Source organism: Maylandia zebra, linkage group LG8 (assembly GCF_041146795.1).
Source record: "Maylandia zebra isolate NMK-2024a linkage group LG8, Mzebra_GT3a, whole genome shotgun sequence".
NCBI lineage: Eukaryota > Metazoa > Chordata > Actinopteri > Cichliformes > Cichlidae > Maylandia > Maylandia zebra.
Window position 1 is genome coordinate 13739098 of NC_135174.1, and position 14133 is coordinate 13753230.

At 41.4% G+C, this 14133-nt stretch overlaps 1 protein-coding gene across 2 annotated transcripts in view; it reads left to right on the plus strand.

Moving 5' to 3' along the window:
- Window positions 1–8144: 8144 nt before the first annotated feature.
- capn15 (calpain 15) overlaps window positions 8145–14133 on the plus strand; it is a 47208-nt gene continuing 41219 nt past the window's right edge. The window contains exon 1 of one of the 2 annotated variants that reach the window (XM_024803505.2): window positions 8145–8481. Coding sequence is in view for 1 of the 2 variants with exons in the window: in XM_024803504.2 (XP_024659272.1) it covers window positions 12638–12816 (179 nt within the window). In the remaining variant the exon portion in view is untranslated. Of the gene's footprint in view, window positions 8482–10398; window positions 12817–14133 lie in introns of those variants that run through there. The other variant, XM_024803504.2, reaches the window with a different exon arrangement.

Genomic DNA, 14133 nt, shown 5'->3' on the forward strand with positions numbered 1-14133 from the left:
CCACAATTGTACGGAAGTAACAATCATGTTGTATATTATGTGTAATATATTTACACAAATGTTTGAAGTGCACTCACCAGCTTTTGTGTATATTATCATGATGTTATTGAAAAGGATAAGATTATGTTTAATTAAGTGTCCTCACACAGACACACACATGCACACACACCTGCTCTTGTCTCCTTCCTGTCTCTCATCTCCTTCTCTGCTCCCCCAGAAGACTGAGCGAACTAGTGAGCCCTTCCTTTCACTGAATCAAAAAAATAATGCCGTACATAACAGTTTGACCGGCATGAACTAGTAGTTCTTTTTTAAAGTGATTCTCAAAGACCTTTTAGCCAAGAACTTGGTATATCTTGGTATAGTCAATTGAAGAAACTGGACAAGTGGAGGATAAAAGAAGAGGTCTCTGCCTTAAAAACAAAAACAAACAAACAAAAAAAAAAAACAGCAGCAGCAAAAACCTGACACAGGACCTGAGACACCCATCTGACCCTTTAGCTGACCCATCTCCTGTTCACTGAAACACACACACACACACACACCTCTTCTTGTCTTATTCTTCTCCCACAAACACATTTTCTCCTCTGCTTTCTACCCTTTCTGTGTGGAGTTTTCCTGTACTTGTGTGGGTTTTCTCCACATACTCCAGCTTCCTGCCATGGTTACTGGGCGATTCTAAATTGGCTGTAGGTGTGACTGTGAGTGTGCATCAATAAAGACTAGGGTCAAAATTATAAGAAAGAAAGTCATCAGAGTCCCTCCTGAGACCAGCTTTATGGAGGTAAAGTTGTAGATCAGCAATAATAGGAGTCTGATGACAAGATATGGTATGCAAAGTTGTCAAATATCACAAAGTACATAATTACACTGTAGGTAGCTACTTACAAATTTATATTTTTGTCTTTAATTTTAAAAGAACATTAAGTTTTGGAGCCAACATGGTTCATACTGTTAACCACTAGATAGCATCAGCGTGCCACTAGCTGGCACTGATACTAATACCATAAATAGGACTATACAAAATCTTACAGTGTTCAAATTACTTTAGCAAAGGTTGAAGGCTAGGTGTGCAGTGCATTCTTAAACACAATTCACTCCCAAGTAATAACAATAATCTCAAGAACTGAAGCAATCAACAAAGAAAATATTTACCCCATAGAATTCTACAGGACTGGAAATCTTTTTACAACCATATCTCCCCATCCGGTGGCCTTGCAGCAGAATGCAAGTTTTTAGACTATTGGCTTAATTTAATCAACCAGGAAGCTAGCTAGCATCCATGTTTGATAGTGTTTATGACTTGGATGTAATATTTTACATGAGAGTGGATGGAGCAAGTGTGCGTGCACCTAGCTGCAGGGAGCAGACTTTATCACTATTCATTACTTTATTGTCTCCTAATCACAATCTTTTATTTATTTTGGGATGATTTATTTGACCTCAAACATACCTTGATGGTAGTTTTTGTTGGTTGTTAATTACTTTTGCATTAATTTTAATATTTTAACCTAAACACTGCTGAAGTAGCTGAATACGTTTGTTTTTTTTAAAAGTCATATTTAAAAAAGAAACCCTCTGCACCATATTTCCTGCCTTTTAATCCAGGATTTTGCAGAATAACATTCTCGTCTGGCAAACATCAAATCCTGCAAAGCTTCTGTGTCTCACTGTCGTTTGATATGAATGCCTTTATCATATACGGGGGAAACACATGCAGCTGACTGATAAATTAAGAGAAAGCCCTTAATAACTGAAGATTCTTCCAGACAATATATGATGGATGAATTTATCGTACAAAAAATGAAAAGCATCTTTTTCACCTCCAAAGGAGACTTCTTTGAAGTAACACATCAAGGCTCTCCATTAGTAACATTAGAACACAAATGTAGAAAGCACTTTTTTGTGGGCTCCAATTTTCTATGTGGCCTCAACTGTATTTTTAAGGCTACTGCCATTTTAATTTGGGGGGTAAGGGAAGGGGGGACAATCAAGCTTGGTTAACAAGATCTGTCAGCAGACTGTGCAGGTTCAGTGTACAGGCACAGATACTTGCTAATTAGCTCAACTATTAGAAAAACTAGAATTTCAGTATATAAAACAGACTTCTTGAACAATCTGTTACCAAAATGAACTGCACAGCAAGTCAACTAATTTATCAATATTTCTTACCAGAGCTCCAATTCATTTATATAGCACATTAGAATATGTCTAGGACTGTCTAGCAGCCAATACATGAAACACCTGACTGTTAGCGTTTACGTCTCTAATAATGCAGGAGATCAATATCCGACCAATATCCTTTCTTTAAAAAAAAAAATCAGGCTGTAAATATGTTCATTTCTGCCATAAAAATTAACACGAGTCTGTGTCGACTGACTTGCTTTTTGAACCAGCCTTATTTGAAGTATTGCAATCTCTTTAGTTCCCTTCATTTGTTTGCTTCAAAGTTTCAGTTTAGTGGGAACATGTTTTGTAAGAATGTTCTCTGCCACATTAGGCTTCCTGACTTGTAAGTCTAAGTCAAGCAACAGTAAATTGTTCTAATGTTCATAATGACCCATCACCAATATAATGTTTTTGAAACAATTATAATGCCATATAATATATACTTATTTAAAATAAGAGTAAATCTGATTTTTTATTGTAGAAGCCATGGCGTCAGGGTCAAGGGTTCTTCACTGTCAATTGACATTGTCATCTTTCACCAGGTTGTTATCAGCCTCCCCTCCGTAATCATCATGTTTTTAATCACAGTTTTTATATGTAGGCAATGCGTCGTTGCCAGGAACAGCAAGCTGGGTGAGGTTATGGAAGGACACAGTTATAAGTGACTTTAGTCTTAGTTAGCAAAGTGTGACAGCAGAAAACACAAGCTGTCACACTTTGCTGGGCACTGAAACAGAAGCTGGCATATAAAAGGGCCTAGTGATGCCATATAATGCATCATTAGTATTATTATATATGCTACAGCTTTCTCTAACTCAAGGTTTTAAAATGTATTGAATATTTCTATATAGAGCAATTATAGAACATTTTTATTACAGTCAATTTACAGTATGCTCAGGCTGAACATAAACAACAAAGGCAGTCTCATTTCATGTACTTTAGGTTTTGTAATTCCTTTGGCAAAATTATTGGCTGTTTTATATGTTTTATGGTTAGGTGAAAAAGAAAGCTTATACAAGACTCTGTATTCCTGTGAAAAACTTTGTACAGGCCATGGTTCAGTAGCTTGTAGGTCTACCTGTAGCAGCAAAAACTGAAGTAATAATTTTCTGTATGACTATTAGTCTCTTGCATCATTGTGGAGGAATTTTGGGTCTCTCTTCTTTACAACATTGCTTCAGTTCATTGAGGTTTGCGGGCAGTTGTATATGCACTGCTCTTTTAAGGTCCCATCACAGCATTTCAATGGAGATTGAATAGAATTCTTTTCTCTTTCAGCTATTCTGTTGTAGATTTGCTGCTGTGCTTGACATCATTGTCCTGTTGGATTATCCAGTTTCAGCTAAGTTTTAGCTGTCGGGACAGACAGCCTCACATTGTACTCTAGAATCATTTGGGATACAGAGGGTTCATGGTTGACTCAGTGACTGTGAGGTGGTTAGGTGCTGTTGCTGAAAAACAAACCCAAGTCATCAACCTTCCTCCTCGTGTTTGACAGTTCGTATGAGGCGTTCGTGCAGATATGCTGTGCTTGTTTTTTTTTTTTTTTAACCATTTGGTATTAATCATTGTATTAACACACACCTGAATGCTTCAGACCAATATACTACCAAATGCTGCTGCTTATAGAGGTGCTCAAACTTGTTGATGATCAGTTAATCAAGTGCATTTGATTAGCAGCACCTGGCTGCTACTTACCCGCTTAATTCCTATGGAAGCAGAAATGATGTACTTAGTTTTTAATAGTTTTTCATTCAGTAACACCTGTTTAAATTATTAGATTTTTTTTTCACATTGCTTACATCTGCATCTGTGATCAAGGACAACTTGGGGATGTCTTTTTATGGTGATGGGAAGAATATTTACCTCTAATTAAACTTTTGTGTGACTCAGAGTTAGAGTTTACAATACACTGATACTTCCTGTTGTCCAGTTTCTATGTTCAGGTAGTTTCAACTTCTCATTATCTTAGATGTTTAGCCATCATGAACATGTTACCTCACATTCTGCGATGTCTACTGGCTACATAGTTTCTACATGAACTACATATGAGCTACATAGAAATCATAGCTGAAGGTTGTTTTTAAGGGTGATCCCACTTACTCCGGATCTGCAGCGCAGGAACTCCTCTAAATTTCTGTCTGTTTAGAACCACAGTACACTTACACAAAATTTGTCTTGAAGAAATGCATAATATAATCATCACCAAGAGTGATTTCTGTCCTTACAAGCCTAATACCAAGCTGTCAGGATCTGGTAATGGGTTCACTGTAATGGGGTCAGCCCCATACACAAGAAACTGTGATGCACTGTGTATTCTGACACCTTTCTGTTTGAACCAGCATGAACTTTTTTAGCAGTTTGAGGTACAGTAGGTTGTCTCTGCGATTCAACCACATGGGGCAGCCTTTTAACTCCCCAATGCATCAATAAGCCTTGATCGCCCATGACCATGCAGAGTATACAATTGCAACAAGCTTCAAAGTCAATAATTGGCATGACCGCCTTTATTATTCAACACAGTCTGAATTCCCTTAGGCAGGCTATCTTGTATCTTCTTTAAGTAGTCCTCATGAATAATTCTCCAGGCATCTTAAAGGACATTTCAAAGCTCTGCTTCTTGTTCTAATACAGGGGTGTTAAACTTATTTACCACTTTATCACGCGGAGAAATGGCTTACTTAAGATAAAAATTAGCTGTATGTGGCCCACAATATAAAATGAGTTTGGTATCCCTGATTTAGTCCTCACTAGGCCATAAAACTCAATGAACAAGTGGAAACAAGCTGGAATGAAAAACAACGCATGACAAATCTGTCACAGCATGATGAGGAGATACAAGGTTTAACTTTTGCAGGATGCTGATGAATGGATGAATCTCAGGCGTGCAGGATAATTGGACATCGAGGTTAGAACTCATCAGTGAGAACTGATATTGTTAAAGAAAGAGAGAGACACAGCAACAAAGAAATCACAGGAAACAATGTGAGGAAGATCCCCCCCAAAAACTGTAGAGACACAGTTTTACCAGATGTTCTCTGCTGTTGTCTGGATTCTGAAATGGGAGAAATAATAATATTGAGCAGAAACAATGAGAGGACAGGACATCAGAGATTGATGTTGTGTGTGTGAACCATGTTTGTATGTTTTTAGGTTTTAAGTTGTTTTTGTTGGTTTCATTAAAGTGATTTGAGACCATCAAAATGAAACATTCTGTTAAAGCCCAACTCTCATTTTATTCTGATGTGTACATTATATGTTGATGACTCTATTCTTTAATGGGGAAAATCCATCAACCATATCAACCAAAGTAACTTCATCACTGATATCATTTCTAGAGGCTGATGAAAGGTTGGAAATGCTGCACCATCCTTATGATTTCCCAAAAAGGTGTCCTTCTTTCCCGCGGTGCTACGCCCTGAAAGTACACTTATAGTTTTAGCAAATTACAAGAGGATCATTATTATTATTTAACAGTTGGAAGGTGGATATGGTGAATGATGGATGATGATGGAGAGAAAGATCAGTGAGCGTTGATTTAAGAGAGGTGGAGGAAGAGATGGAGAAGTGGAACAGAATGGAATGGAGGCCAGGTGGAGAAAGGAGGGATGTGGAAGCGACTGTTGTCCAGCCTGCTGAACCCCCAGCAGCCTCGTGCGCACTCTTGTCAGCAGAATGTTTCCTGTTTCTGGTCACCCAGGACCAGGAGCCTTTTTTCTTTTTCTCCGGCTCTTTCTCCCATTTTATTTTTTTCTTCTTTTTCCTTTCTTTGCTTTTTTTCTTGGCCTCCTCCTCGTCGCCTGATGTGGATCTGAAGAGCCTGAAGCTTTTTTCTTTTTCTTCTGATGTTCCACGAGTTCTGTTTTTGTTCCACAGTTTATTATTTTAAACTACATTATTTATTTTATTCTTCGGCTAAAACACTGCACAATTTTGCAGCTGTTCTGTCTTGTCCTTTTGAGTTTCTCTGTTTTTTTATATTTTGCCTCTCATTGTATGTTTTGAGTATTTCAGAATTTCTGGCCTCCACTTCTTTGTGCTTTTTTACCAGTTTTTCGTAATCTTGCACTTGTTTTATTTTCTCCTGCTGCATTTCTGTTCTGCAGCTGTTGGTTCTTCATCTCAAATGCTTTACATTTCTGCTGCAGTTCTTGTTTTTCTTCTATTTGTTTGCTTTGCTGAAATTGTAGTCATGTGTATCATGATCATGATGTATCATGTATTGTGTGTGCATCTTTCAACTTCGCTTCCAGCTCTGCCACTTCCAGATGCATCTTTCCCTCCATTATTTGGTATATGTGCTCCAGCTGTTTATGTTTTTCTTCCAGCTGTGCATGCTGACTTTTTATGCTGTCCATCTCTTGTAGCTGCATAAAGATTATTCTTCTCTTCCAGATCTTTGTATTTGTGCTCCAATTCTTGCATCTCTTCCAGATGTTTTTTATTCTGAAATTACTTCTGTTCTTTTCGAACACAACTTGGATGTGTGCATTGTTAAGGTTTTACCATATCCACGTTCTCATGCTTCAATATATGGTTTTCCTCTTCTAGCTGTTTGTTTTTTTCCTCAAGTAGCTTACATTTCCCCCCCATGTTTTTCTAAAATCTACAAAGGTATCTGCATGAAAGAAATTTCTTACAGAGGTTTTACAGAGGTTACAGAGGTTTTATTAGAGACATAGGTAATTGTCTTGCAATTTGACATAATTTGTAAAAGTTAAAAAATTTCTTTAGTATTGAAAAGCAGAAATTAGGCTTTCTTGTCAGAGGTCATTTTTGGGGAAAACACGAAAAGAAAACCACCGACCGACAACATTGTACACAACAGTAGACTGGTGTGTAGTATGCAAGTGAATAGTGCAGAAAATAGAGATTTTTGATGGAAAACTGGTCTCAAAGCACATTGAGAAATAGAGCTGTGCAGGACGTGCGATTCTATTGTGGTGGAAACAAGACAGAGTAGGAGATTCATTACAATCTTTTTCAGATGTGAAGCGTAGTTTTGGTGTTCTTTTGCTGTTGATTCAATGAATTGTGTGATGCAACCTGCCCTTTCAGGATCTATGAGAGGTCCTTTTTCTGCTCCCGACATGTCTGTGTAGGTGTCATCGGATGAACAAGAGGATCCGTTGATGTTTCTGTGGATACCACTCGTCTATATTTAAATAACAAAACTGGAGGGGAAACCCATTAAACCAGATATTGTCCCTCTCCCCTCTGATAGGCACTGGTGCTTTACAAACTCGAACATTAGACAACCAACCAACCACGTTCCTTGTTGACAGAAGATGGCGCTAAACATGTTTTTAAACGTTAACTTTAAACACGTATTTCTTAAATCCAGCTTCACAGACAGTGTGACATGTATGTCAATTTTTGAGAGCAGGGCTCAGTGATGTAAAGTAGCCTTTATATGTGTAGCATTTTATGTCCCTTTAATAATTGAGATGAAATTATTTCGCATACGTTTGACAACTCTGGTCTAATAGTCCTGAAGAGATACTGAAGAGATAATCAGTGTTACTCACTCATTTGGCAGTGGTCAGAATGCTATGCCTGTAAAGCTGAAGATCATATCTTTTGCATTGCAATATTAGCCTCCCTGGCCTGGGTGGCTTCTACCGACGGTCCGAAACAATAATTTCAGATGTGGTTCATACCATTGACCACTGGATGGCGATATAGTGCCGCTAGCTGGTTTCGAGACTAATAAGATTAAAATGTACCATTTATCATAAGAAGGACCTTTGTACAGTATAAGCTAGAAAAAATGAAAGAAAAACACGAAATCTTAAAGGTTCTGCGTAAACTCGCTTTAGCGAGTCATTAAATATATCTTTATTACATATTTGCATTAGGCGACGGTGACCGTACCCGGATATCCTTGTTGAAAGATCCGCGTTAATCACGGGAAGTGGAGTTTTCCATTTTGGCATTCTCCTTTTCTTCTTACGTAATTTTACTTGCGGTTAGCTTTAGATAACAGCCCTTGGTACGTATTTAGCGTACGACTTGATCGCTGTTTGCTCTTTAGAATTCCCCCCTCCTTCCTCTCCGAGCTGTTTGAGGTAAACCGACGCGGTCGCATCAGTATCGATAATACACGACGGAGTGGAAATAAGCGCACATACGCGTGTTTGACACAGATATGTTAGGTATGAGTCGACGGCAGAGAGCTGGGAGCTGACTAACGACCGGGAAGCTCGGCGAGTGAAGAACAAAACCGGGGGAGAACTTACCGTTTCCATGGCTGTGAAAAGTTAACGTACAGACGACTGAAAACGGGAATAATTCCTCTTCAGCCGAAACGAGGTAAGAACAACCGGTGCCTGAGAGTACTTCACCAAGTGGGGTAATGTCAGGGAGGGTCGGTAATGTCGGCCAAATTTGAGAATAAGAGTGTCTTTGTGTGTAAGGTTCCCCCCGGCAGTAGCAGCAGGCGGCTGTGTCCTCGTCTCAATGGGATTGTTCAGAGTTTTCGTCTGACTGCTTTAGTGACAGAGCTGGCAGGCTTACACTTTGGACACAAATAGATTGATTATGTGAGAGAGCCCCGTGTATTTAACAGTCGGAGTTTATTCACCTCACCTCACAAGGAGAGACATTAAGTCCCCATAACAGCGCTGACATTTGTTCTTTAACCCTGCCTGCTTGGGGCAGCAGGGTTAGGGGAGGGAGATAAGGCAGGAACCAGACATACTGCAGCCTGGGGTACACATTAACTTGCTCGTGGGCACTCCAGCTGGTTGGACAATATTACGAATGTGTGTGTGTGTCTTGAGGCCTGGACTGTGGCAATAGTCTGAAGTTTTGTCGTTAGAGTGTCAATAAAAGGTGTTTTGTTTTTATACCTGGAATGATCATGAAGGGTTAATTATTCCTGCTGTGCTTTGTTCACTGGTGGGAGTAAATATAGTGTCAGCCCGAACACGCTGGGTTGTGTAGAAATGACAGTTTACAATGTACTGTGAAAATCAGCTCACATCCCACCTCCTTTCCCCTTTTTTTTCCCAGTGGGTCCCTGGAGATTAGAAATGAAACCTAATCTCTCTCACCCCTGTCTCTGTCTCTCGCTCTCTGGCACTAACTGTGTCAGCTGTTGGTGCTGACTTGCAGTGGAACAGGTGGTGCTTGGACAGGTGCACCCATAACAAAGGGTTGCAGTCCCTTGACTCCTTCCTCTCTTACCCCTTCTCTCTTTCTCCCTCTCCCTCTCTTTTTTGCCAGATCTGCACTCTTTAGTAACCCATCTATCTATTACAGTACTACAGTGATGATGATTTCTCCTGTCTCAGTCAGTGTGACTCAGTGAGCTTAAGTGAAACCACTCCAGTGTTGTTGTGTAAGCAGCGTTTCATTTTTGGAAATGGAATTGTATTACTAATACAGTAAGCTCCCTGTTTACGTCTTTCCGCGAGAAGCAGTTGGTCTTGAGCAACACCCTCCGGTGTCGAGCTTGGACTTGAGTCTACATCAGCAGCTGCATTACATACTGTAGGCTTGCTTGTTCACTGGAATTGTAATTGGAACATTTCCAGACAAACCAGTTTATGTCTTTACACATTCCACTGAGGAGTCATGAAGATTACACCCTTGCAGTTACAAAAAGCTGAGGTCCAGACAGATAATTGGCCATGCAGTCAGTCTCTCCACGATCTGTAGCTCAGGTAGACTTAACTTTATTAAAGAAGAAAATGGAGAAAAAGCAAAAAAAAAAAAGATGTGGTTTGAGCCTGTTAATGTTCTGGCCACTCCTGTGTTTTCATGTGTGTATTTTGCTGGTGAACACTGAGTTCAAAGATAGAGGAAGGGATCAGGAATGAGGGCAGCAAAGTTACATGAAGTGGAAGAGAGCAGTGGGGGAAGTTTGAAGGCTTATCTCAGTAATGTGCAGGGACAGTTGAGCAGTGATGAGTGTTGCAGTCACCGCTGTCTTCTGCTTTAACCCTTCAGTGCTCTGCCTGCAAGTGACCAAAGGAGAAATCTGTCTCTGGAAACCAACAGAAAAACACATAACATTTAGGCTAGACAGCTGTAACAGTGTGTATTGTTCTTATTCTCGTGCTCTCCTACGGCTGGCATGCCTCATCTTGCCCCTGTGCTGCCGTACACACTCATTACTAACGTCGCTCCTATTCACAATAATGAGCGAGACCTCTAAAGCTTGGACTCTACTGGGGTTTATTTAAATCTCTTGAACGCAGCCTTCCAGCTTTGCTCTGCTCGCCAGGGCCAGTGCGCCTGCGCTCTACCGACACTCCAGTAATCCGCTGGAGGAGATTGCATCCTCGTCCACTGCGCTCAGGCTATCAGTGAGGGAGACTTAAAACATGGAAAAATACATAACGGGAGCATGGGAGGCTGGGAACGCGTAGCGGGACCCAGATGTAGAAGCATTATGGGGAGGAGCGGCTTTTACACTGCGAACAAGCTCACATCCAAGGCGATAACGGGACCGGGGCGAGGATGTCTCCTGATGTAAGGCAGCGAGGCTCAGCGACTAACATCCCAAACGCTGGAAATATGAGATGAGCGCACGCAGGAGTGGAGCCGGCGGAAGATGGTGAAATTTGCGACCGAGTGCTCCTTCTTCTTCTTTCTCCTGCCTGGACGAACGAAACATCTTCGGGTATTCACGCTTCTCCCAAAGCCTGCGGATCGCTTCCTGCTTCATGCACATTACTCTCCATGGCCCTGTGTACCGCTGTGGAAACTGATCACCTTTTTTCTTTCTTTTTCAAATGAGTAACGCTTTGCAGTTATGCTAACAGGACTTAGTTGAAAGCTCACATACGCGTGTGTTTTTAGTGTGACGTTCACCGAACCCGTAAAGCCAAACTACGGATCCGATCCCATGCGAGCGACCCGTGGGCACAGCGATCAGCTAATACTTGATGCCTATCAAAGCTCAAGCAGACCAGGGAGCACCGGGGTGTTTACAAACTGTCGATACTCCTAAAATCACCCATGCAAATGTAGTTAGTCTCTGACGCCGTGGCTGTGGGGATACTCCTTTCCCTGTGTCGCTTCGCATGCATAGACCTGCTATGACAAACTGGCAACCCCGCATAAATCCGAGCGCAAGATGATGAACTGAAGTGGCCTGCCTAGGCTGTGGGATCAGACAGAAATTAAGCTGTGACTCTCAGACAGAAGAATCTAGGATCATCTCCAGTCCTTGTGCTGGCACAGCACCGCAGCATGACACGGAGCATTGCTCTCGGGTGTTTACTTGGATATTGCTCAAAAGTTGAAACTGAGTTGTAAACATGTTCGTGCTGTGACAGCTGTTGAGGTAAACACGCCCGTGGCCGGTGTTGCTTTGAGATTTAATTCACATGAAGTGCAGGGATTCTGCACATTTCCGAATTGATCTGTGTGAAATGGCCCTTCCTCACGCTTTCAAACATTATGTTTTCTCCTGTGAGAGAAATGCAGCTGGGCTGTTTTACTGGTAAACCTCCACAGCAGCTGTTAGTCAGACTGAATGTCTGAAAGGGGACACTTGGCTATTTGCATACTTGTAGTGTTGCCAACACTGCTCCCACGAAATGCGATGCATTGATTTCCTTCTTGCAAATAACTTTTGTGTGACTCTTCCCCCCCCCCCCCCCCCCCCCCCCCCCTGCCCCTTCTACAACATCATCTGTGCCACTACTAATCTGCAACATTATCAGCTAACTTCATGGACAGTGGGGTCATCTTGGTGTCCTTTTGTGAGTTTATCTTAAACGTAACACTTTTTGGAGGTGTCTGGTTTTGTTGCTGCAAAGTTTTAAGACAGTGAACACTTTTACGTGCACACGTTTTCCTTTTCCTTTTTTTTGAGACATTTTTCCGAGCATGTGTGAAAGGAAGAGGAAGCAGCACAAGACTTTTGCTGCACAGGCTGGGGAGATGTGTGAGAATGAACACGCAAGGAATTATGAGTGGCACTATGGAAGACTTGGTGCAGAGTGTTACAAGCTTAAAGTCTACAAAAGGGAGAATTACAAGGCTTTGCTGTGAGAAAATTTTATTTTCTCCTCTGTGACGCCAGCTGTTCCATTGGAATCGCCGCTTCTTGCCTCAATTTACTGTTTGAATTGAGAACTTCCACCCTGTTGTGGATACTTGGCCACCTGCAAGTTAAACTCATTTGAGTACCCTTCTTCTTCTTTTTTCTATTTGCCATCCTGTTGCTGTTTTTTTTCTTTTCTTTTTTTGTTATAAATACTTTCTTTCCCAGAGGGATCCTTGGTGTTATTTGAAGGAGGAAATTCTTCATATTCGTAGCTGAAAATTGCCAACGGGAAGCAAAGACCACATGATAAGGGTTGTTTGTGTTCTTCTGAAGGCTTCCTGTGTGCCCAACTGGGTGCAACAGTGGATCCCTTGTCATATTTGGTGCTTTAGGGAAATACAAAGAAAGAAAACCCCCAAAACAGAAAAAACAACATTTAGAAACTAACTTCTTATCTCCGTGGTGATGGGGAGTTCAGCCTCGTCTCTCACTGCAGAGACCGAGTCGGACCATGGCTTTCGAAGTACCCCCTACCCTTCGTCACCCCCTGTGGGCTGGCTCAGGAACAGCCACAGCAGCCCCGTGTGGGGTACCACCTTCATCACACGGCAGCAGCAGCAGCCGTTGCCTCATCGAGAGCGCAGGTAAGGGGCAGCGCTGTCTAACCAATCAAGCACTTCTCTCACATTGAGCACACTCGGGTCGGGTCGGGGGCAGTTAATGGCAGCCTTAAAGAGGTATTTAATTTTTGCAATTGAGTGATGCTGCTCATTTGCGTTGTTGGCTTAAGAAATGTGCTGCGCTCTCTTTTATAGTCTTACAGAAACACTTACTGAGGATTCGCTAACCCCTCAGCTATGGATCAAATCCACTGTCTCATCAAAGCTTATCTAATCAAAGCCTGCATTTTGATGTTTTTCTATGATGCACCCAAAATCTGACTAAGCCGGATTTGTCAAACAAAATCCCACCTCCTCCTAGCTCGGCTGTACAGTATGTGCTGCAAATGAGGCAGGGCAGAGGGGACTGAATGGGCAGATGGAATGACCTAGGCTCAGTGAAACCAATGCAATGAAACCCTGCCAAAGGATTAATTAAAATATGAATTTAGTGTGATCATGGATATCTATTTGTTGACCCACAAAATAACCCTTTCTGTGTTTTAGAGGCTCCTCAGTTTGCCCGTCAAACATAGCTGTGAGTTTTCAGAGTAAAACACAGATTTTTCAGAGTTTTGGGTTGAGAAAGGTTTATGTGTAGCTGAACAAACTCCTTTGTGGAAGAGACAACGCTATTCCTTTTTGTATGAATAAGATAGATTCACTCAGTGCATCTGCAAGAAAGGCTGCATTAATCCATTGTTCTGGTGTGTGCCTTCTGAATCTCTGATTCGCTGTCAGAACAGCGGCACACAGGAGTTTGTGAGAAGCTTTGAATGTGCCGCACATCTGGCAGTTTTGACTGACTTTCTTCCAAAGCCTGATCTTCCCAACCGCCCTCACAGAAACCTATTTAGAAGTGTTTCCAGTTTTCCTCCTGCCTTTTTTTCCCTCTTTTTTTAAATTTATTTATTTTTTTTAGGTCATGTCTCCCAGAACAAGAACAGGCAGTTGATATCGACCGTCTGCAGTGTATTGAAGTTGTTGCTGAGTCACTCAGGGCATCATGGTCTGGTTGTTAGTTATTGATTTTCAGAGAGGCCGATCACATTTCCCCACAATGGATGTCATTATTTATTCAGCAATCAGTCTCCAGTTGGGCTTTCATCTTTCTTGATTCCTGCCCACTGCTGTCGATGCTTTGCTTGCAGTTGCTCCACGTTTAACAGTTAAGTCTGTCAAGGCTTCCTTGTCTTATTGTTTCAAGGTTCTCTTGGGGTTTTTTGTTTCTTTTTTTTGTTTGTTTTGTTTTATTTAACCATGAAGCAGAAGTCTGGAGATGTAGGCTCTCTTTTGTGAGTG